The sequence below is a fragment of the Ammodytes marinus genome, assembly GCF_949987685.1.
Source record: "Ammodytes marinus genome assembly, chromosome: 12".
Lineage (NCBI taxonomy): Eukaryota > Metazoa > Chordata > Actinopteri > Uranoscopiformes > Ammodytidae > Ammodytes > Ammodytes marinus.
Genome location: NC_137216.1, coordinates 16,284,340 through 16,310,284, shown reverse-complemented (window position 1 = coordinate 16,310,284; position 25,945 = coordinate 16,284,340). Strand labels below are relative to the sequence as shown.

General features: G+C 41.2%; 2 protein-coding genes across 2 annotated transcripts in view; one reads left to right on the top strand and one right to left on the bottom strand.

Moving 5' to 3' along the window:
• Positions 1–440: 440 nt before the first annotated feature.
• On the bottom strand, positions 441–1,427 carry LOC307258789 (uncharacterized protein C7orf57 homolog; the record flags this gene model as incomplete). The annotated part of the gene is made up of 4 exons (XM_080038442.1): positions 441–449; positions 563–674; positions 1,072–1,168; positions 1,265–1,427. Coding segments are annotated over 4 exons (381 nt in total), but the record flags the coding sequence as incomplete, so codon positions are not given.
• Positions 1,428–5,054: 3,627 nt separating this feature from the next.
• Positions 5,055–25,945, top strand: part of LOC307258964 (activin receptor type-1-like) — a 31,028-nt gene continuing 10,137 nt past the window's right edge. Inside the window, exons 1-4 of the mRNA XM_080038657.1 lie at positions 5,055–5,339; positions 21,699–21,772; positions 24,480–24,734; positions 25,503–25,775. Coding sequence (XP_079894783.1) covers positions 21,706–21,772; positions 24,480–24,734; positions 25,503–25,775 — 595 coding nt within the window. The 5' untranslated portion in view covers positions 5,055–5,339; positions 21,699–21,705. The remainder of the gene's footprint in view (positions 5,340–21,698; positions 21,773–24,479; positions 24,735–25,502; positions 25,776–25,945) is intronic.

The following is a 25,945-nucleotide window of genomic DNA, read 5'->3' as shown; positions in this document are numbered from 1 at the left end:
TGTAGTAATCATGTACTCTTCTCACTCTGTTACAGCCTAATGAATATATTATATTTTGTGCAATCATGTTTCTAAGAGATTTAAAAATGGGCTTTCTGAGACGCCAGAGACTTATACTGTAGACGGAACAACACCACCATCTTGTGACTGAATGAACTCACATCCTCTTGAATTTGCTGGTCTGCTGATAGCTATAGGGTGGCTGCACTTTCTCCATCTGGCTGTATTCAAAGTTGTTATTCTGCAGAACACAAAGCAAAGTCCCCAATGTGGGGTGGTTATTTTGTGTGTGTAAATGCAGTCAGCATATCTTTTATCCTTGTGCTCACATCTTGACTCTAAATCATTGAGAAACAGGTACCTGAACTACAGAGTAAATCTGACGGATTAAATAACGACTAAATGAGGTGTGTAAAACTGCAGCATCACTGAATATCCTTCTAGATTGTCTTAAAACACAGGGTCATAACAGAATAAAACAACACAAGAGAATAAATAGTTACTGGGGTTGGCTCATGTGGCTAAATGACTTTCCAAATGACTTTGACATTTCTCTGTTTACCTTCTCTTTGCCATTGCCGCTGCTGCTATCATCCCTCTCCCAGGCTGACATATTGTCAGTCCCAAAGGGGGGCTCTGAGTGTTGAAAAGCTCCAGGGTTTTTCTTCTCTTCACTGTTAATTAAAGTGTTGGAGAAAAACAATATGGACACATTGAAAGTATCTTTCACTTAATGATACCAGACATATATAATGAAGGGGAAAACGTATATAAAAATTGTATTTTGGTGGCAAATGTTTACTGTGTTATGCTTTAAAAGCTTGTTTCAAGTGCTAATACTAATACTGTAATTGTCAGTGTTTTTAGCAATAATCATGGTAGCAGGAACAGGTAGTCGCGATAGCAATTAATGTGTAATAGTGATGCATTATAAGAAGTGTCATTATAGTAACGATATTGGCAGTGGTGTACTAGTAGTAGTGTCAGTAATGAAGGTGTAGGTATTTTTTTTTATCATAAAGTGACTACAGGCCTGAGTGCATGGTAATAAAAAACGTAGGTTAAAAGTACATTGGTTTGCTGTTGTCTTCTAATGGGGTCCATAACCAGTCAGGAGGTTTGTATGCATCATTTTTAGAAGTGCTTGTGTCCTCGTGCCATAAAAGTCCTGTTGAAAAAAGTATATATATATATTTAAAAAATGTGTGCTAAATGTATTAATCAGGCACAGGGAGATGTAGATATAGCAACAGGTTGGCCCTACCCTTATGCCCTCCTTGTTTTGCCATCTTGATATAGTCAGAATCTCCTGCTATGACCCCGGCCCTGCGCCCTCTGGACTTCCCCTCAGGAGGCATACTGATGGTTGGGGACAGACCAGGAATCTGGGAGATGTGGGTATCTATTCCATGGTATCCTGTTTTCACACACACACACACACACACACACACACACACACACACACACACACACACACACACACACACACACACACACACACACACACGGACAGTGAAGAAAGAACAAATTATGTTTTGCTTCATAAGAACCACACATCTTGTCCCATGGCATTGATAACTGGGCACCATCTTCGAAGGCACAAGGGTCCATCAGAATCCCTTTTCCAACGGACTATGGCTAGCTACAACATGAGGTGACACAAGTCAGTAGAAACAGTTATACTTGCCTGACGGTGTCGCCTGAAGGTCGAGAATTGTGGATTTTCTAGAGAAATTGAAACAAAACGGTACACCATCAGTGTCCACATATTCAACGACTGTTTGTACGAGCGAGCAATGTCATTGGCATCAACTAAATACCGTTAGCGTCGGTTGGTTTACGCTAGCTGACAGCTCGTTCGACATTTACTCGCTCAACTAACTTAAAAAAGTTTAAAACTGGAAAAGTACACGAGTGTTCTGATCTTATTCAAATGTATGTTATAATACTTACTCTGAACACATTTTGAAAGCAGGGAAAGAAACTTCTGTGTGCGGACTGGAGCACCGACTCTGTTTGTAACTTGAGGTCGCGTTACTATGGAAACGCCCGGAGCAGTTGGTAGGCGGACGGGGGTTTGATGCTCCCTGGATGATGCACCATGACGTGCGGTGTGGTAATGTACATTTATAGAAAAGTCGACGCCACTAGTATTTGTTAGTTAATTAATACACTTTATTTTAATATTATTACTTCCCAGGTGACCGGACTTTTGACGTTTCCTGTCAAAGTCATATGCAACGAAGTAGGTAGCCTATATGGTAGGACCAGGCAGTCCACAAACTCCACCAGAAAAACTTTAAATCCAAATTAAATTTATCACCATTGGGCCTCCCTGTAAAGTGTAAACCTAATTCAGTAGGCCGATTTATAAAGTTGCATGATAATATAAAAGTACTAGTAGGCTACAGTAGCCTGAATCTTGATGCTTTCTCTTTGTTTTTTCTATCTCTAATGGTTTATTTTGATGTAGGCCTAGCTTATTTCATGGCCTGTAAAGCGAGTTGAATGGGCTTGTGTCTGAATTGTCCTAGCCTATAAACTTGCCTTGCCTTACAAATAGGCTACATAACCTTAATACAATAATAATATAATAAAAATCCACCATTCGGTGCTTGGGCCCTAATAAGGACTGAGCAGCCTAGGCCTAGGCTACTCAGTGAGGCTGAGGCTATAGCCACTGAATGCTCCTTTCCTTTTTTGCCCATGTGTTGTAGGCTAGTCCTCTTGTAGCTATCATCAGTGATGTAGGCGGCCTATGCCTAACTTATGTAGAGTTGGAAAGCTGAAAAATGTATTCAGATTCAGAACACTATTTAGCCCAAAGGAGGAATTCATTTCTACAGTCTATCCCATCCATGTAGATTAAATAGGCTAAATAGATGTTGGGTTGGCTAATTGTTAAAAATAATCGTTAATGCATTGCTCAGAAACGAAGGTTTCTGTAGAAGAAGTGACAGGCCTATATATTGCTGTGAAAATTAAATTCGTATTTTTTTTATTGCAATTGTAGCCTAGATATTTAACGAGAAATTCAGTGTTTTTTATTTTATGTTTTATTATAGATAGGCTATTCCCATTTGTTCTGCATGGTAATAGCCTACAGTAGCTCCTATAAAATGGCTTTCTGTCTATTTTAACTGACTGCTTAATGGTTTGCCATCAAATGGACTGATAGCCTATAGGCCTAGGACTATCTTTAAACCCTACGAATTTCACACATAAATAAGTTAGACCCACAGATTCACAAAAAGTCTGCTTATAAGACTGTAACCAATAGGCCTAGGCCAGTTAGAAATAAGACCAAGTGATGGAAAGAATGTCATGATCAATGTGTTTTAGATCTCGACCTGTTATGTATCACATTTTTAGGTGATATTTGCTTCTTGCTGACCATGTTTGTATTAAAACATGCCTATAATTCGAATCGCTTGAAATATGCCCAACAGCCTAAACCCTTCACCCCCTGAATGCTGAGTCGGGAACATGCGCAGAGCAAACGAAATAGCTGTGCTCATTAAATGACCGCGCGCGTCAAGGCAGCCAGAGAGAATGAGTCTGTGACAGGAAATATACATAGACGCTTCAGAATAAGAGCACATTTTTATTACCTTTAGATTGTTTGGGTAATAATCACATGATGAGAGCAACCAATAACTCCTAATAGCATTTTGATTTATTTAGGCCTAGTGTAGCATATTTATTTATTGTTTGATCTATATAGTTGCCTTTGCAAAGCAGATAGAAAATTAGGATGCAATTGCCTACAGTGTAGAATAAAATATCGTTGGCTGATTTGTATTCCACTGCATTTAGTAGACACTGTATTGTAAATGTGTTTATTATTTATGATGCACTGTCTGTTACAGATCATAAAACAAGGCAGGGCAATGGGGGAAATTAAAATGAAAGCCAGTGTCATCTGGTAGCCTATGTGATAAAGTTGAAATTTTGTTCTGGAATATTACATTAAAGTTGGTTCTGTTTTACTAAGATGAAAGTCCCTGTGTCTATTGTTATTTTGGTTGTGTGCTAGCATGTTGAGTGTGAAAGTATTGTGGAATTAATGGGTGCACTCTTAAAAGTTTAATCCAGCCATAGGCCTACACAATGTAAAATAGTTCCAATTAGCTCCACCTCAGCATGCTAAACCATTGAAATGCTAAGGAATCTGTGACATTTTTTACCAATAATATAAAATAAATATGATATAAACACAGTTTTCAAGTGCAAGTTATTCTGCATTGTCAGTACTTTGACTTTTGACACAATTAGCAGAAGGAGTGAAGAGGATATCCTACTCCTATAATGTAAAAATACTCCATTAAATTAAAACTCCTGCATACAAAATGTCATAAGTGTATTAAGTTGTATTATATGCTAAATAAAAGTAAAGGATACTACTCAACTGAAAAAAGCCCCTGTAACTATATTGGCTTTAGCAGCAGTATTGGTAAGTTTTTAAGATATGGATAGCTGCAAACACTGCTTCATATAGGCTAGTAGCCTAGGCCTATATAGGACATGATTCAATGCCATTTTGAATTTCACTCTAAAAGTGTAGTACACCTAGCCCATATGGGCATATTCTGCAGAGGAAAAAGTATTAGGCCTACATTTCCCCCTCAAATGAAAATGAGTAGAAGTTGGCTATTAAAAGAAGGTATAAGCAGCCTAGCCTAGCCTACTTCAATTTTATATTTTAGAATATCCTATGTGTTTTGTGCTTATTTATCTGCTAATACTTGTGCAGTTTTGTCAAGTAGCCTAACATTTAATTGTATACTTTTTTAAAAAACTATATATATACTCAGTATATATTTCTTTACAACTTATTTAGTCTATTATTTAACCTAAATGACCCAAATTCTTCACCGACTTCTTTCCGACATTGTTATAAAAATGAGGGACAGACGAAGAGCCTATTTGTTTTATTCTGAAACTTCTGACCGGAAAACCCCGTATTTACCACCGCGCTTGGTTAATTACAGTGAGTTGCTGCAAGGTAACTTCCTCCTCCAATCCTGGCTTTTTTTTTCTCCCTTCGTGGGGTACGGGTTGTGGAGCCCAGACAGTGCTAATGCGTTAAGCGGTCCAACGTAACAAAATGTATCTGGGGCTTTCGTCTCTTTCCTGAACACGAACAACGAGTGAATTAGTCACTTTTTTTTAACCGAGGGGACGACGAACGATAGTGTTGGCGTCATGCTGTCTCTGCTTTTCAGACTTTGGAAAACAAATCGGGTATTGTCGGTGAATACTCGGGAGATGGCAGAGTAGTTCGACCTGCGCCAGTCATCGAGCCCCCATAAAGCACTTTGAAGAATCAACACCGCAAGGTAAGTTTGATCACGACGTGTACCTAAAATGTCTTTTTAACCGGAGTGTAATATTAACGTCCGTATAGTTAAATAAATTGACGTTTTGGTAGACGTGGAGAAGTTCGCTGATTTGCAGGAAAACATTTCGTGACGTGCTACTCGTAAGAAAACCTGTCTCCATATGAGCTTTTCTAGATAAAAATCATGGTCTGTTTTGTTATTGCAGCCTATCTATTTTATTTTGCTCCAGTTTTGGTTGTGATCACAAACTAGTCTACTATCAATACTATATTACCAATAGATATATGTAGCCTACACATTAACCAGCGGAGGAGAAACCCTCTAGCAGTTATTTTTCAAGGGGCTTTTCGTGGTGGTCATTTTCTAATTCACAATCAAATTAAGCTCACAACGTTGCAAGTAGATGTGACTTTGTTAAGAGTTTTTGTCATGCAAGCAGACTGGGAGGGTCGTTCCTGCTTGATCGTGTGTCTCATCATCCCATGCTGAGCACTTTTAGCATCACAATCGCAGTACTTAGGTGGGGGGTTGGTGGGGGCCAGCACACTGATGATAAGCCTACACACAGTGTTGTTTACAATGGTCTGTGGTTTCATTTTTGGCCTACTTTGAATCGAAGAAATATCACCAATGTAGTTGAAAAACATGTATTTGTTGACATGGTGTTCACACCAACAATCAGACCAGACAGGAAATGTTATGTGATAAGATTGCAGGGCAATTAAATGTAAAGCCAGTAGACCTGGTGATGAGGGGGTGCAAACTTCATTACCAAGGTGTCAATTCTAGCTGAAAACATTCAGAGATAATTGTGCAGATTAAAAGACTTGTGAAAGGGAATGTCTCACACTGAAGTGTTCTCCCTCGGAATCAACTCATTGTGCTAGAATCCTCGCTCTGGTAAAATTACATTCCCATATATTAATCAGTTTTAATCTTCTTTTTCATTCGTAAGCCAAAATCTCTGTTGGGTATTTGTTTTTTTTGTTTCTGTGTGATTGAACATGGCACAACCCAAATGCCTTTAAAAAAAAAATATTATATTGTGTAATGCATGAAGCGGACTTGACTTTTTTGTATGTACTTGTCAATCTGACGGCCATCCGTATGCAGTAGTGTCTGCCATGGGAGTCTGTCCAATCAATAGCCCCTTTTACACAGCCAGTGAACTTTCGGCCCTCCGCCCTGCTGTTTAAATGCGACAGTTGCGGAACGAGGGAAGAAAGGTGCGAGAGATTGTTCCGGGAATTTTACTACCTCGGGGGGTAGTAAGATTCCCGACACAATCAGTTCCGCCTCTCTGTTTAAATGCTCCAGCTTGTTGTTGCGGAACAGGGGGGCGTTTGATGTTCCATAGCCTACGTTCTAAACATGCGACCATGTTAGCAGTTGAAGGACGTGTGTTTAACATTAATCACGGCGGCCTGATGTCCCGTAAAAATCACCAAATAAAAGGAACGGCGTATAATCTATCTGATCATGAGGTCCGTTGCTCAATCCAAACCCCCGCGCTTAATTTTGCAGAGTGTGAGTCTATTTCTGCCCAGGACAAGTTGTATAATGGGAAGGCTAGGCTAGGCTAAGTAAGGGATAAAGTATAGCGAACGGGTCAAGCTGAACAAGAGCCCTCCGCTGCGCGTCGGGCTCCTGCTTCAGCTTGTCGGTTTTTATTTCTAGCAAGTGACCCGTTCGCTATACATTATCCCGCTTATTAGGCTACATGGCTACTACAAAAAATAAAGCAATTCATTGAAGCAACATGTTGTTTTAACAGCCAACAGCCGCTACACAGTCGGAACTCACTCAGTAGCAACGATTACTATGTCAAGCTGCGGCCAGTAGTACGCCAGTAAATAGGAACGACCAAGGATACGACCTAGCAACGGGGGAATAGTCTGCTCTCCCCTTCTGCTTCAGCTGACTGAAGGCTCTGGCTCAGCTGTTAGCCACAGAGCTACTGTTTTGTTAACACAACTCAAGATGTGAAGAGGTGAAGCGGATTGATTTTGTCAGTTTGGTTAACAGTCCCAGTGATGTTGGACTCAGCGCGTAGCGAGATCAACTGGCACATCGTGGGGGACAGTAAAATACGGCCCTCTTACTGCAAGCTCCAGCACTTCTGCTCTCAATTCACCTGCCAGTGTTGTTGTAAAGCAGCTGACCGGCGCTAAACGTTTACGTCACACCTTACGCTGTTTACAAGCACCTCTTTCATTCCGGAACGCTGTGTAAAAGGAGCTACTGATGCGCCACTGGGCCAGCAGGCCGGCGTTGCTTGGTTCTGTGTAAATAACACAGAAGCAAGCAAAGCCGGCATTTTGGAGTGATGTTGTTCCGTCAATATGCCACAATCTCTGTGTAAAAGGGGCTAATATGGATTAGCCACTCAAAATGAGCTAAAGCACTAACATAGGCTTTCGTAATTGTTGATGGTGAAATTGACACTGAAGTGTGTCTTAAGAAACGCAATCGCTACTATTTTTTAACATTTTCCTGCCTTTTAAAGTCAGATGGAGAGGTATACTGGAGCTTTATAGTCGATGAAGTAACAGAAGAGGCTGTGACAGGATTAGAGGAATCACAGTTTGGGCAATTTGTTATGATTAGTGGCAGTTGCAGACTATGTGTCTGTGTGATGATCTAGAGCGTGTCACCCCATGGCTCACCAGTCCCTGAGGTTGGGCCTGCTCGTCATTGGGCACCTGGAAAGAGACACCAGACAGTCTGGCCCGAGAGATGGTTCCTCTCCAGGGGATCTTTTAGTGATCTTGGCCCTCTTCAGCTGAGGTAAACGGGGCACCGGTCTGATTGTGGTCACTCACCCCACCGTTGTGATAACTCCTCTCTTCATTCTTCCCATCTCTTTGTCCACAACAATGTTACTGGTTGGCTTGGGGCCATTGTCATTGTTTCCAACAGTTACAATTTACTCCTAAACTCGTTAGGAGATTATCTGATCCTCTCTGAGACTGACAATGCATCTACAACAATAGGACTGGTTTGGGTTGTCTTTAGAAACATGTGGAGAGCAGACACCAGATGTCTGAAAGTATATTTTAGTATGTGTGTGTGTGATTTATTATGCTTGGCGGTATTTATGTTGTTAAACATGTTTACCTTAAATGCCATCAGGTTGACAAGAGCTAGTGCAGAAAACAAGTAGTAATTTATTGTTGGTCAACCGAAATTAATTGATTAACTATTTGGATTATTGAAGAATCCTTTAAGTGAGTATGTCTCAGATCTTAAGTCAATAATGTAAATGTCACTACTTCAATGTTGAAGATTTGTTGCTGTTTTTATACTTTTTTATATGCAAAGTTTTTTGTTTTTTTACACTTTGATAAGAAGACGCAACTGCATGCCACTGTTTTAGGATTTCAATGGGGACCTGGGATATTTTGATGGCTATTTTCAGGAAAAACATTTTAAGGAATTACCCGCTGTTTGAGAGTAAGGATTAGTAGCAACAGCGCAGCTCTATTCAGAATGCAACTTTTGAATTTTTATTTTTTTTCTCGCATCTGCACCTGAATGACTCCCAAATTCAATTATTTGGCTGCAGGTAGAGACCCCGGATAGCAATCATTTCTATATGCACAGTAATTTGTCTGTCAGAAGCAGCTGGCAGTTTGGGCTAGAACAATATGGAAGTGGAGGGAGAGGGAAGTTTGCAAACTCCAGAAAAACCCTGAGAGAGGGTGCGTGTGTGTGTGTGGAATCGGGTTTCACAGTCTGTCATTAACAAGAGAACTAGATTTATGAGACAAAGATAGAATGCTTCAAGTCCGAGCAGGACTCTGAGGTGCTGTTTATACTAAAACACAAAACGGTATATCATTCACATGAAAACAGCAAACGCAGGCATGAAACCGCAAAGTTTTGAAAGCAAACTGGCGAAACCATTTTCCCTGGTAACGCTGACGTCACGGCTCCACTTCATACATGTGTAGTCTATAACATTTGCTGTCAAAATACCCAGAAGCGAGCTATAATGTTAGAAGACAACATAACATGCACGGTGTCTCCGCGACACCATCACTGTGATCAGCGGAGAGTGTCGTGCAGGGCTCAAAAATAACACTCGCCAATTTAGTCTAAGCGATTATTAAGTTATTGAGACCACCCACCACTTTGGCTGGGGAAAGATTTGTGCTCTGCCGGTTTTTCTAGCAAAATAAACTTGTCACCACCTGTAGGGGAGACCGGGGTAAGTAGGCACACTTTTTACTCTAGTGAGAATTGCTCATCACCTAAACATCTTTCAATAGTCATTCCTACATTAAATTGAAGCTTAAGGTGTTGGCTGAAATGTGAACCCCTCACTTTTTCTAACGTATTGTAATAAAGAAGAAATTTACCATCAAAGACACTCGAACAAATTGTGACAACCAACCCCATCAAGAGGTCGGTTGTCACACACTATGGGGTTGTTTGTCACAATGTTATCTTTATGGGAAAAATCTTAAAAAGAAGGCAAGAAAGCAGAACTACATTTGAAAGTTTAATTTCATTGTCAAGTTGAAAAATAGGCCTACATAACTTTATGCATCTTAACACAAAATGAGCAAGGAATTAACAAAAAGGAAATCCATATTAAGACCAACCTACTGTGTAACAACATAAAGAACAAAACAAATAGGTCTAACAATAATAGCCTACTCAACTAGGATACACACATTCACTATCTGAGTTACAGTGATGGCAAATGTAGGGTATGCTCACTCTAACTAAGCAGAGAGTGTGTGCCCACTGGTTGCACATACAACACTTCTCCCTTACCTCCCCTGAACGGGTGCTGGAGAACGTTTCCATACAAACCAAACACAAACTATCCTCTTCATCTGATGAAGATTCCTCCTCCTCCTGTCTTTCTTTTCTGTTTCTTCTTCCCCAGCTAGGGTGGAGTGCACTGGGGTGGAGTGCACTGGGGTGCAGTAGCCTTGGCAACTGGTCTAGTTTGGGATGCGCTGGGTCGTTTTGATTTTGTTGCCCTTTTTCTCTTTTGCACGCTAGCTGCCTTTCCTGCTCAATTCTCTCCTTCTCTGGGGTGTCAGTGAGGATACAGCTTGACATTTTCTTTTGTTATTGGGTTCCTTTCCTGGCTGCACCCTTTGAATAACATGTGACAACCACCCCCCAAAAAAATGTGACGACCAACCCCAACTGGAATTTATTGCTAGCATCAAGTCCAACAACCATCTGACAACTAATTAGCTTGCTAAAAACAATCTAAACTATAGCCTACCCTTCACACTTTTTTAGGGTAACAAGTAGGGCCCGACCGATTTATCGGCCGGCCGATTTTCGCATATTTCGGAATTATCGGTATTGGCCGTTTTTTTTTTTTTTTTTTTTTTTTTTTTTTTTTTTTTCAAGCAATAATGTGTTAAATGTATTTCTGCCCTGGAGGTAGCCTAATTGAATAGCATTAATCCTATAGCCTATTTACAGCAGCAGCAGGTGTGTTGTAATACATTGGATTAATTTACACTTGACAGTTCCCCCTGCAACCAATAGCAGAGGCATTGGTCATCACTTGACAGTTAATAATAATAATAATTGATAGAATTTATATGGTGCTTTTTTGGAAGTCATTCAAAGACACTTTACATCATAGAGAATCATACATGTAGAAAAAGAAAACAAAATACAGAAAAAATTCAAATAAGGTTTGAAGTGGAGTCAGGTGTCATTATGCTTCCTTAAAGAGGTGACTTTTGAGTTGACTTTTGAATGAGTTTATTGAGTCTGAGATGCTGATGTTTGGGGGGAGGGAGTTCCAGAGGGTTGGGTGCAGTAAGATAAAATGCATAATGTCTGAATTTAGACATATTTGTTACACTTTATTTTTTTTAGACAATGCGTATTGCAATAAAGAAAAAGTTCCTGTACATATCTTCAACAGTAAAAGGTATATATATATTTAAGGGTTCAAAAAATAATTTTTTTTCAATATATATTTTGGGGATTATTATTTTTTTTAATCGGCCGATTTAATCGTAATCATAATTTTTCTCTGAAAATAATCGGCATCGGCACTCAAAAATCAATATCGGTCGGGCCCTAGTAACAAGTGTTTTGTTATAAACCCATTGTGTAAAAGCCTAGAAGAAAAATACTGAGGAGCTAAATATTTTCAATTTGACATGAAAAACACTAACAGTCCTTTCACCTCAAATGCAGCAGTCTAACTCTAAGGAAGACTATGTAGGTGACCTCTGATCCCAGTTGTGGATATTTACATGCCAAAATGTAACAGACAGCGCCTTCTGGTTCCGAGATATAACTGTTGTGACAACCTACCCGTGTGACAAATTACCCCGTTCTCCCCTAATGCAGGGACACAGCTCTCTACATTAAAAAACACTATCTATAGATCAGCACGCAGAGGTTAAATTACTGTTCAAACAAAAGGAGCATTAAGGCTACGGCTTCACAGTAAAAGCATTTCACTGGCTTCACATTAATAGCATTTCACTGGACAAACGTGAGTTTACTTTTATTTTGAAGTACGCCTAACAGGAAGGTAGCCGCTCACAAAGCCCCTTCACTATCAGCATGTATTCTGTTTTCACCAGTTCAACGCGGTGAAATAAGAGGACAGAAAGCTTGTCATTTACAATACTTGTAACCCCAAGCTTACACCAACCGTTTCAAGAACCTAAGTGGCATTCATTTTCGGTTACAGTAAGGTTTTTTGCATCAAATTGTACCGGAAGAGCTATCTACTAGGCTAAGTGTCACCGCTGACTATTGGCTTGGCATGCGTACTACAGCGATTTCGGCCCGTTTTCTCTGAAAACATGTGCACGAGTGAAGTTCTCAAATCAATTGCGTCTACGCGTGTTAGCTTTTGAAACCAAAAACGGGAAAACTGTTACGTTTTCACCGTGTAAAGGGCCCCTGAGGCTCATCTCTCTTCCATGTGGGTGGCGCTAAAGAAAGGAGGGAGGAGCTAGTGTGTGTGTGTGTGTGCGGCGCGCGTGTGTGAATATGTTTGAGAGGGCTAAAAAGGGGACAGGATTTAAGTTGAAGTCCTTTTCCGAGCAGCAACCTTCAGCCGTGTGTATGTCCCACAGTATGTATGTATATGCTGACTTGCTAGTAGGTCTGACTTGCAACAAACCTGGCATCAGATGAGACAGCATGCAACAGTGGAACTCAGCATGTTGGATGAATTTTCTCTTGCTCTCTTGGGATTGGGACCCTCTGTCTGCTGCAATGTTATTTTTAGTCAAATAATCAGCAGCCCCCTATGTAGACCAAACATATCACTATATGAGAAGAGCTGTCTGGGACTTGCGGCCACTGCAGTCTCAGCATGCCACAGGAAGTTAAGGGGGGGAGAGAACAAGATAAAAGGCTGCCTGTGTGTCTGCCAGGTTTGAGCCTGTTTAGGAGCTAAGTCTCCTCTCTGTTGCTGGTGGCTCTGCATAGACTTATTGATTTTTCTTGTTCGAATGTTGATGAGGACCAGTGGAGACAGAGAGAAGAGAAAGACACTACTGTCTGCACACACACACGCACGCATGCACGCTCGTGGCTTGGATCCTCTCCTCTTCCACACTAACCCCAGACTGCACTGGAGACAGTCTGCAATACACATTTTATGAGCCCTTCACTCGCTTCAGTGCTCTTGTCTTATTGCTCAGCTGTTAGTGGGGAAAGTTATGGCTTTGTTTCAGTTGCTGCTCTCCCTCTGAACTCATTCCCACTCCCCAGTCCCGGGCATCATTATTTGGTGAGGGCTTGGTCTACAAAGTGAGAACGATGTATGTTTCATCTTTTGGGCCATATGTTTGTAGTGTGATGTTCTTCTGGTACTCCAGCAGCATCATCTTGATGGGGCTTGTTTGAATTTGTTTAGTTCCCTCCACATGTTTGTTTGAATGGGGGGATTTAATATATATATATTTTTTATTTCACAATTACTTTAATTATAAATGAATGTCCAAATTGCATTTTGCTTTGGAAAATAAGGTATTTCTGTCAACTGTTGAGCACAAATCTTTAGTGGGCAGCGACAGTATTATTTTAATGAATCTGGGCTTGTGACATAAAACGCCCAGTGAAATAAGCGGCTGGCTGAAAACATTCATTCTGATCTATGCAACCCTTCAAAAACTGACTGCATTGTCTTAATGTTGGGACTTGGTAGCCACTGCCTGTTAGATACCCAAATGTTTAGTGCACAATAACTGAAAAAGTGATCTTTTCATTAAATGTCCCCTTTAAAGTTAGTTTGAAACAGTTTACTACTGATCTTTTTCCTTAGAAGTCTCTTCTCTCTGGTAGGCCAGGAAGTTTCCCGGCCATAAAGGTTCCATTGGCATCAGGATGTAATTGCCCATGTCAGTCGCGCTATGCAGCATAGTGCTGTATACACATTCATTGTTTTGTTGCAAGATGTTTGTTCAGTGATTATCATCACGATGGTGAATGGTTTGGTCGATGTGTGTGGGTCCCACACCAAGGGTTATCATGTTAGCCCCTTTACTAAGTGCAGAATCAATTTATAGGATCAAATATTCCATGAGCTTTGAGTAGCTAGCAGAGCTAGTAGCTCTGTTTGCATTTTTCCCAAGAAGTAAAAATGTGTTTTCAAGGGGTGTACCATGTTACAAATCAGGGAGTCCTATTGAGAATGGTATTCCCCGGGGCAGTGGATTTTGTGAGATGGTCGTTTGGAGGGAGAGTGTTTGTGCATTCCTGTGTGGGCAAACATAGCTGACATAAAGACAGTGTTTGAATTGGCTGTTTCAGATGTTTTGATGGCTGTGTGAAAATGAATGCCTAATTGCTATGGAGACCATTGCGCAGAAGATTTGTTAAGAGTCTTCACAATGGTGTAAAAACCCTATTAAGGCGTGTCTCACAAGACTTCACCAAACACAAAGAGATGGTAAAACCTGCAGAACCGCTTTAAAATTTGAGTGCGTTTTCTGATATTCTGGTGCTTGGTGTAGGTGACAACGTTGTGTCTTGTGATAATGCAGAACTTGAACAACTTTTGTCTGCATTGTCTATATGAAAAAACTCTCCAAGACATTCTTTGTATCTGTCTCTGACCTTAATCTACATGCACAAAACACAAATGGAATAGGCATCATCTTATATAAAGTGGACAAAACTCCTAACCTTTGGTTACGGAAATTAGAAAGATGATTTGTAAAATAAATTAGCCCAGCATAATAGTTTGGTAAAATTTGATGTTGGTATTGAAACCAAACTCCAGTGGTGTAGTTTGAACTCGAAATGTGCTGTGACCTTGTCTGGTTGACCTGTTCTTCTTCATTCTTTTCTTGAGTGTGAAAGATGTATAGTTCTGTTGAACGGCAAAGAAAAGCTCATTAACCTTTGGAAAGACACCTCGCTGGCAAAGTGTTCACTTCTCATCAAATGAAGATGAAAGAGGAACTTCTGTGCTCCCATGGAAGAGCTGGTGGAATCTGCAGTGTCCTATCGGATTGAGCCAGGCATCTCTCAGGGCCCTACAGTATCTCAGCAGCTGCCCCTCTTACAATGTGAGGAATGCAACCAAATGCAAATGCAACCCACCCCCCCACCCCTCTTATGTCCTATTATCACTCACACATTCATTTAAGTAGGAGGTAGGCAGGTTTTTGTTCCTTGGAAACAGTACTGCGTTCGCACTCACGCACACACACACACACACACACACACACACGCACACCCTGCATTCATCAGCCTAGATCGAATGTTAACAGAGACAATAGTTCTTTCTGCTGTAATCCCACTTTATCTTCCACCTCTGCACCAAAACATTTTTTATTACACTTACGTTTTTAATGAAATTCAATAACCAAGTTGGACTTGTTTTCAGACACAACATTGAACCCCAGGACAATAGCTGGTGAAATATTTGATTTTCGGTACGAAAGATTGGTCTTAGAATCACACTGGGAGACACACCCACACAGCTGTGGTGTTTTAGTAACATAATGCGTCAAAATCGGATTTAGATAATTTAAAAATTATTTGAGATTTTGTCCAAAGTCTTACAAAGAAACTGCTGCTTCTACGAGGCAAATCTACAAACCAAACACTCAAAAACAATAATGTTATAGCCGTCTATGTCATCAGGCATGATACAGATTTCGAGGCTACAGGTTTCTTGGACCCATCTTGCAAAGTGTGACATGCAATGGACCCGCAAGATTGCTGCTGTGTGAGAGCCTTAAGCCAAACGGCAACAACACAACACCTGTTCAACTAGATGACAAGCCCCCTAGGGCCTAAATGACGAGTCCCATTAAATCTGTCCCAAATGGTTTGCCTCAAGGTAATGTGTATTTATGATTGTTGAGACAAACATTAATTTCATTATTAAGAATAATCAATACCATAGCCAAAAGTGATATAGAAACCATAAGGATTAATGCAAAGTGTTTGCATAAGTGCAAAATGTGACGTTGTCCTCTGATATTGGAAAGCAGTTTTAAGAGTGTTGTTTTCCCTGATAGTTCGATTTCCATCCAGGCCAGTACGGATATTTGAATCATTAGTATTTTATAATTTAAATAAATTGTAGCCTACTCTTTCATTTTACAGAGTTTGTGAGCACAATTGCATGTAGGGTGAGCGAATATCCTTAAAACTAGGGTTGCTGGACGGGTCCCGGGATTTCGGGATTCCCGTGAAATGAGTCAGTCCGGGAGTACCGGAAATTGGCCGCGGGACCCGTCCTCCCGTTTTTTTTTTTTTTTTCGTTTTTTTTGAGGGGGGATATTTTTTTTAATAAGCTAAAATGAATAAAACAAAGGCTACACAATATTTTGTGTGAAATGTATTTTTTAGACAGGCAGGCATACGAAATACCAGCGCCTCTACAATACTGAAAGTGCTGTGTCCGAGGAAGAGTCTGATGATACCCAAGAATATGCGTATCAGCCAGAGCCAAGCGAGCAGACGATGACCCAGAGCCTTACTGCACATCTGCAGCAGGCAGTCATTAGCCTCGTTAGAGATGTCGCCGTCTTGCTCAGACCTGCGCAATTATGACGCTCGGCTTGCTGAGCGCACAGCATTTTTGTTGTGCGCTCAGCAAGACGGGCTTCATAGTTGCGCAGGTCTGAGCAAGACGGCTCCAAGTCGAACGAGGCTAATGACTGCATGCAATGTCCCGAGCCAGACCAGATGTATGGGAATGACCTCCACAAAATAATTTCAAACGAGTTTGCGCTCTTCGAGGCAACCAAAGAGCGACCCAAACACCTGCAGCAGCTCTACTCTGCACTTTCCACCATACAGCCGACGTCCGTGGAAGAAAGAGCGTTCTCGGTGTCAGTTCGTGACAAAGCTCAGAAACAGGCTGAGCAGTGTTTCTTGAAGTCACACTTCATGAAAGTAAAAGAAAGGAAAGCTGGAAAGTAATCTTGCTTAGCGTGTCAGTTTGAATAGGCTGTTAGTTCTGTCATGTCTTATTTCACACGTTAAGAGCAATCGGTAGTGCATTTTTTGTTATTTGCCTATCCTTTGGAAAATATTCAATTTAAACTGATTTCGTTCATAGAAATAAAAATAGATTGTTTGAAATACATTTGTTCGCCAAACACCGTTTTTTGGCCATGTTTTGATATTGAACCTCTGTGAAACATTTTTCGTATTTTCTTCATAAAAACACCGTTTTCAATAGGCCTATTTAACTTCTGGAAAATATTTTGCCTAATTTGAATGGCTTTTCTTCATGTTATTTAAGTAGAAATAAAACGTGATGTAATATAGCCTTGTTCTGCTGCATTTATTTATCTATTGGCATTGATTTAGTCCCATTAAAGTAGTATTAAAGGGCAATAATGGTTTCAACGGGAAATCCCGGGAAATCCCGTGAGGAGCTCTGAAATCCCGGGATTTGAAAAGGGGCCATTTCGGGAAATTTCAGCAACCCTACTTAAAACCCCCCAAAAAGTTAAAGTAATGTATTCTTTTAACTCGGTTTTAGTCATTCAAAGTGTTGTATTTGACTGTAGGCAGAGAATATATTTTTTAGACTGAGGTGAATGTGTTGATTTGCCGTATAGTGTGAATTTGAATGTGGGCTGCTGCTGCTGCAAAGAGGAGGACTTTCGCCCTCAGGTCTTTCTTTACACCCACATCCACCTAGGAGCGAACCATCTGTGTGTCCCTGATGGCATGCTGACACTTGGACTGTGTGGAGTCCTGGATTTTGGGACAGGGACAGGGACATGAAACAGCAGGCCTCCGCATTGCCCCAGTCTCTCTGCCTGTTTTCTTCCCCTCGCTGCGCGCCCTGCAGTTTGCTGCAGTTTCCTCGGTGGCTGGGCTATTTGTGCCATGGTAACTGTGCCAGCCTTCCAGCTCAGACACATATTCCACCTCTCTCGTCTCCCTCTTTGCCAGCACGATGACTCAGCAGCTCCTGCAGGGCCTCCCTCCTCCCTCCTCAACCTCAGTGATATACCATGCTCATCAGACAAAGTAGTGTGTTGTCATTTCTGTCCTTAGTCCTGACCTGAATACGAAAACCGACCAAAATAATAACAAAGAATCCAACTAGACAAAAATGTTTTGCATGTTGTTGAAAGCTATTTTAACAGCAAATAGTAAAAAGGAAAAAGGTTAGGTAGGTCTACAAAATCATTCAATGTAATTTGGGGAGTTAGTTGCATGATAGTAAGCATCTGAAAAGAGTTAGGGATATGTATCAATCCAAATTAAAGATATTGTCATTTAAGTTTAATAAACTTTACAGAATTGTGGTTAAGATGAGGCAAGCTACGCTCTGGTTCTGATAACAACACAATTAGTATTTTTAAACCAATCAAGCAGTTCTTTGCCCTAACGTTCAATAAAAACAATGACCGTTGCCATGGATACCGTTCAATATGGCTACACCCACACATTCCTGTCAAATGGTCTCAACAGTAAAAAAGGCTCTTTTATAACATTTATGAACATTTATTTTTCTATTAGATTTTTGTAAAAGCTTATTGAGACACCCAACTTTGATATCATAAATCGATTTTTATTATTTTAGATCAGGTTTCCAGAGGCTTTAAAATAACACATGGAAATGTAATCTTCTAAGTGGGAATGCGTGTCCATTCCTCAGATGTCACATCTTCATAACCGTCGACATGCTTCTGTTTTGGGGTCCACTTATACAAATAACATCAAATCTAGTCCCACAATTAATCACTTTAAGCCCTGCTGCTCAACTTTGCAAGTGCTTATCAAGATAGTCCTCTGGAATGGGTTCATTGAAAGTCTGGGAACTAAGGTAACAGTGTTTCATAAAATGGAAGCCTTGATATGCAGGTTCACTTTCAAGTCCCTTGAGCAGCTCTCAGCAGGAGTCAACCCCTAACATACTTTTCACTTGGCCAAGTCCGTTACAACCATTTCTCCCTGGGTTGTGCTCACACACACACACACACACACACACACACACACACACACACACACACACACACACACACACACACACACACACACACACACACACACACACACACACACACACACACACACACACACACTATAGCTACCTTGTGTGGAGCTGAATGTGGTTTCTGTGTTTATATGTGCAAGGTAGTGCTTACGCATCTCAGGCATTGATATCCTCATGCAAAATACCTGTGGTAAGAAAATATTCCAATCATTTATTTATTTAAAAGCAGAAATATACACAAGTAAGTCAATGTAAAGTAACCATCATGCAGTCAGAATTTCAGAAAGTAGAATTAAATTATTAAATGTGTGTGATATTATTTTTGCTATTTTATTTTTACTGGTGCCTTAATGTGTAGACACTACAGCTTGTAACTTGGTCAAGGTGAAGCTATTTCAACCTACCTTCAATATGATGGTTAGTTTACTCTTTAATAGTGTACCATATTTTGCAACAGTCACTAAATTTTCTCTGAATTTAAAGTTTAAGCACATATACAATTGTGCTCTGTGTCATATATATATAGTACGATCCATTAGGTTATTAATTCCATCAGCAATAAACATGGGAGTATACATCTTAAGTCATAATAACAATGTGGTATTTAAATACTGGTTTCCTATTACACCACCACACCAGAGGTTATAAGAAGAGGGAATTAAAGGAAATATGGGGGTTGATTGGGGGGGGGAGTGGGGCAGAGAGCACACCCTTGGCAGGATGTCAGCTTTGTGGAGACACACTGCAGAACACTGCCAGAGAATTCAATACACAAGGATAAAGGGTGTGCAACACACACACACACACACAGCGCCATAAAGTGTTGTCTGCTCAGATCGCAATCGGTTCTGCAGATGCTGGCCCAGCCTCTCCCCTTTCCAAGAATCCATTCTGAGGTCTCCAATATCAGGACTAGTCCTAGCTGTGTATTCAATAAGCAAAGAGTGTGTTGGCTGCAGGCTCGATGCTATGTCACCAGTGAGCTATGCCTTGTGTGTGGATAGATGTTGTGGAGTAGTGTCTGTTCACAATGTGCTCGTTGCAAAATAGTCCACATAAATGGAAATACAGGTAATAATGTGCAAATAGGAGGGTGAGCATCATCGAAAAGGCCCGCAGGTTCTTGCAATGCATAGACTGAAATATTTGCTGTGTACACACCAGCAAGTGCACAACAGGCCTTCTTAGCTGCTCGGGCCGTCTTTGTGTGGCTCACTGCTTATGACAGCTTATTTAAAAGTGTCTGCGTGGGAGAGATGAATCGAGACAGATGCGAGTGCCCCATCGAGGGTCCTTCGGCAGTAAATGTAAACAAAAATGCTGCAAATCACTTACCTACACTAATTGGAACCATCATGTAATGGGGCCTCATGACATGCTCTACCTAGTTAAGTGAGGTGAGTTATTGATCCGTCATCACTGGTTAGTCAGAATAGGATACTGAGCTCTTTTGATATTGTCTTTTCTACATGAGCGATATGTGAGTCAATATCAAGATAACTAGTTGAGACAGTTTTTTCTAGGCTCTAGTGTTTCCTCCCAGACAGTTGTCTTTTTACTCCTCTGCTTATCTCTTTATCCTGTATCCTGCTTCACTGTAGGCCAGCCAGCCAACCAGCATGGTGCCCTTCTTCCCGCCGTTCCCCCTTGGGCGCTGACACCAGACACCTCTCTGTCCCACTTCACTCTATTAAGCCTAGCAGTGTGTGTCGCACGGCCAATTTCGAGGGCCTGTTCTCTCTACCCCTTCTCTGACCTGCTGTCCCCCAGTTGCCCCCTGGCTATACCCTCCCATGCCTCCTCATGCCCTCGTGCCCATTCCCTGCCCCCATGGAACCCCCCTCCCCCCTTTTCCAGACAGAGCTCCTGATTATCTCTGTGTGGCAGCCTCTTGTTTTTGTGCTCTGATTAAAGGAGCAGCATGTGGTCTGTGTGTGTGTGTGTGTGTGTGTGTGTGTGTGTGTGTGTGTGTGTGAGCGGCCCCGTACAGACGCCACCGTTGGGCTAATGCTAACATAACGTGCTCAATCATTTATATGTCTGGGAGACGGGCACAAAGGCTTTTGGGAGGGCTGGAGGTAAGGAGGGAGGGAAGGGAGCGACGGAGGGTATTTATCTGTGACACAGATGCACTCACACACATGCTGCACACAAGATAACAGCCCTGACAGTGCTTACTATGGCATAAACGGGGCATGCTGCAGGCAATCGTGTATCGGCAAAACTCAACGTATCATCTGTATACAATGGGTCGTTTGGGTGGGGGGGATTTTTTCCTTGAGTTTCAAGTGTTTGTTGAGCTTGTGGTCTGTTAAGATTCTGTCACTGGATAAAACAAACAAACATAAGTGCACCGCATATGTGGACGCCTCGACAGACGTATTAAATATTGAAGGATTAGACTGTCTCCAGTTTTCTAAGCGATAGTATTTGGGTACCCACACTCATTCACCCCGCTGTGCACCTCTCCTCCTCCTCCTCGGCTGTCTGCTCCTCTCCCCTCACTGCCAAGCAGCCTGTCCCTCCAACACGCACACACAAACTCACGCACACACACTGAGGCAGCCAATAGGAGAGCACCAGTCTCCCCATTGCTTGCCACTCAATGCCTTGTTGCCAGGACAACAACAGGAAGGCATGAGACCCACTTTACTTGAGCATTTGAAACTTGGTGTTGACTCTTTTTTTTCAAAAACAAGAAAAGGTCTCCCTTTACAAAATTGCTCTCTTTAATACTCTTCAGTCAACAGCAAATCATGTCACTATCTGTCTGTTCCTCGTGTTCTTCCATCTCACTGAATGGCGTCCCAAAAGATGTTTTTACAAAAATACCAAAAGTGCCAACCATTTTTGAGTGGCAAAAATGCACATTCATTAGAGTACAGACCTCACTTTTGTGTTTTTTCCTTTCCCCATTCTAGGTCTACAATGACAGTTGGGGACATGCTTCTTTTGATTTTGCTCGTCCTGGTCCTTCCCTGCTCTACGTTGCAAGGTAAGTGCCTTGTCACAAAAACATAGCTTGTCTACTCAGACCTAATGGAATGTGTTTGCTGACGGCCAGGAGATTTGCTTGCATAAATAGACAGGATCTGCTTGAATGTAGCTTTTCCTGCTACTTCTGAATGTTGACGTATTTGTTGGAGAGCCATCAGCCTTGTTACACCAAAATATTACAGTAGGTCACACACTGTCACTGGAGGTCTTGAGCACATACAGCAACCGGAAAGATGTGAAATGCATCACTATGCATTTCCCCTTTTCTATTTTACTGTTGTTAACATACTCACAATCTGTCAGCCTCCAGTCTCTCGCATGAATAGACCAAAAATGTACGCAATTATTTCTCCTTTCACAGCCCCTCCTCAGTCTGTCGCCTTCATCTGCTGTCTCAGTGTTAACTGCAGAGGCGGTGGAATGCAGTGGAAAGTAGAGCTTTTATAGGTTGGCTAGACACACTTGTCCCCACACTTACAATATCTGTATATATAAACAGTATGTACATACTATATATATATATATATATATATATATATATATATATATATATATATATATATATATATATATATATATATATATATATATATATATATATATATATATATATATATATATATATATATATATATATAATATACACTCACCGGCCACTTTATTAGGTACAACGGTTAATTTTCTTGTTAACACATATAACTAATCAGCCAATCACATGTCAGCAACTCAATTCATTTAGGCATGTAGACCTGGAAGGGACAACTTATTGAAGTTAAAACCGAGCAACAGAATGGGGAAGAAAGGGGTTTTAAGTGACTTTGAACATGGCAGTGTTGAGGGTGCCAGGAGGGCTGGTATGAGTATCTCAGAAACTGCTGATCTACTGGTCTGATGAGTCTCGATTTTAGTTGTGACATTCAGATGGCAGGTTCAGAATTTGGCGTAAATAACATGAAAGTATGGATCCATCCTGCCGTGCACCATCAACCATGCAATGTTCAAAGTCACCTAAACCCCCTTTCTTCCCCATTCCGATGCTCGGTTTGACTTCAGTACATTGTCTTGACCATGTCTAAATGCATAAATGCATTACATTGCTGCCATTTGATTGGCTGATTAGCTTTTTGTTTTTATAAGCCATTGAACAGGTGTACCTAATAAAGTGGCCGGTGAGTGTATGTATACACTGAGTTCCAAAGTATTATGCAAATTATATTTTTCTCCGATTTTCCTAAATAGTCGATGCAAATGACAGTCAGTATAATTTTCAAGTCATCAACCGTTAAAGTATGATTCAAATTTTATTGAACAAACCTTTCAATCAAAAACATCTTAACAGGCCAAGTTACATGTTAACATAGGACCCCTCCTTTGATATCACCTTCACAATTCTTGCATCAATTGAACTTGTGAGTTTTTGGAGAGTTTCTGCTTGAATATCTTTGCAGGATGCCAGAATAGCCTCCCATATCTGCTGTTTTGATGTGAACTGCCTCCCAACCTCATAGATGTTTTGCTTGAGGATGCTCCAAAGGTTCTCAATAGGGTTGAGGTCAGGGGAAGATAGGGGCCACACCATGAGGTTCTCTCCTTTTATGCCCATAGCAGCCAATGACAGAGGTATTCTTTGCAGCATGAGATGGTGCATTGTCATGCATGAAGATGATTTTACTATGGAAGGCACGGCCCTTCTTTTTGTACCACGGAAGAAAGTGGTGAGTCAGAAACTCTACATACTTTGCCGAGGTCATTTTCACACCGTCAGGGACCCTGAAGGTGCCAACCAGCTCTCTCCCCATGATTCCGGCCCAAAACATGACTCCGCCACCTCCTGTCTGCCGTCGCAGCCTTGTTGGGACATGGTGGCCATTCACCAACCATCCACTACTCCACCCATCCAGGGTTGCACGGCACTCATCAGTAAACAAGACTGTTTGAAGATGAGTCTTCATGTATTCCTGAGCCCACTGCAACTGTTTCAGCTTGTGATCATTGTTTAGGGGTGGCAAAATAATAGGTTTATGCACAACTGCAAACCTCTGGATCCTATACCTTGAGGTTTGCGGGACTCTAGAGGCACCAGAAGCTTCAAATACCTGTCTGCTGCTTTGTGATGGCATTTTAGCAGCTGCTCTCCTATTCCGATTAATTTGTCTGGCAGAAACCTTCCTCATATTACCTTTATCCGAACGAACCCGTCTGTGCTCTGAATCAGCCTCAAATCTCTTCACAGTACGATGATCACACTTAAGTTTTTGTGAAATATCTAATGTTTTCATACCTTGTCCAAGGTATTGCACTATTTGACGCTTTTAGGCAGCAGAGAGATCCTTTTTCTTTCCCATATTGCTTGAAACCTGTAGCCTGCTTAATAATGTGGAACGTCCTTGTTAAGTAGATTTCCTTTGATTGGGCTCACTTAGCAAACTGATTATCACAGGTGTCTGAGATTGATTTCAATGATCCAAAGCGCCCTGAGACACGATACCATCCATGATTAAATGTTTATGACACTTAATTCCAATTTGCATAATAATTTGGAACACAGTGTATATATATGCATCCTTACTGGATAGGACAAGTACTGATCATCTGTTGTCACGAAACATTGGAAAGCATGTTACAGATATTAGCAGCTCTCAGTCCATTTTAATTGATGGCTTCTGACTTTGTCTATAATTGTTTTTTTTTTGTTTTTTTTGTAGGTGATGGCAGTGTGAGGAACTCTGAATGTCTATGTAATGGAGCATCCTGCAGCAGTGCGGACCGGTGTTTTGGCCTGCAGTGCTTCACCTCCCTATCTATACTGAACGGGACATCGCTTCTGAAGAGGGGCTGCATTGTGACCAATGAGGAAGGGACCTTGCACTGCAGAAGCCAGCCCTCTCCTGAGCTGGTGGTAGAGTGCTGCTCTGGGGATTTGTGTAACATGAACACGTCGTTGCAGGCACCGGTAAAAGGTGAGGAGGCTGCATCATGACTCTGTGTGGTAAACTATCATATCCTCACTTAACTCGTGCTGGATTTTCACTCTGAATCCCCTTGGAGCAAGTCCCAAGTCTTTTTCAAAACACTCACTAATGAAGAAAGACTGCAGCACAACCATATATGTATATCCTTTATTATATCTATTACCAATTTGTTGGAAAATAGCTTAAAAAATCTGTACCACTGCCCAAGGATAGTTTAGTCTTTTAAATCAGTCAAGAATATAAGCTGCATTTCCTTAGCACTGTGCGATGTGGTTTGTCAATTACACAATATTGGTCAAAAAATTGTTTCCTACATTATTGAATAACAAATGTTTGAAAACAACGCACCCAGGTGTGAAATAAAAGTGCTTCAACCTAAACAATAGATTTTTTTGTCACAATACTATTCAGCTAAAAGTATTGAATTAATAATAGAGATTTAGAAGGAATGATACATGTCATGTTTGGGAGGAAAATAGTGTGTGTGGGCCTCTCCTAAATACATTTTGTATATGAAAAACACTCATGTTAGCCATTTTATATTTGTGTTGGATAATAAACAGGAAAATAAAAAATATTTCCGTCAAACCTCACACATTTAAACTTAGTTGATTGACCGGCTCTCTCCTGCCCAGCCCAACAGACATCACATTTTCAACTTTTTTATGATCTGAGTGAATGCCATTTAATTTAATGGGCTACTAATGGTATTGCTCTAATGGGTTTCCCCCCATATCTCTATTTCCCTCTTATCAGATATTGAACTGTCTGCTGGCAGACCGGTCCTCAGAGAGCAGGAGTGTGTGTGTGAGGGCGGCGTGTGTGAGCGTGAGCGTCGCTGTTCAGGCCAGCAGTGTTTCTCCTCTGTGGAGATGATGGACGGGGCGGCGGTCCAACAGAAGGGCTGCCTGAGGGACGACCAGGAGGGTCGAGCCACCTGCGCCACACCACCCTCCTCGGCACGCGTCGTCAAGTGCTGCCAGGGCCATCTGTGTAACATGAACGCCACCGTGCAAGCTCTCGGGAAAGGTGACTTTTTGTACACATTTCTCTTGGCTTGCCATTTCACCATAGACCTTTTATGTCACTCACAAAAAAACTCTCAGCGAGTCAGCGACTCACGATCCACTACCTGTATGTGCACTGAAAAAAAAAATCCAGTGTTAATAGACAGCTTAGACTCCGTAGAAGGGTATGTT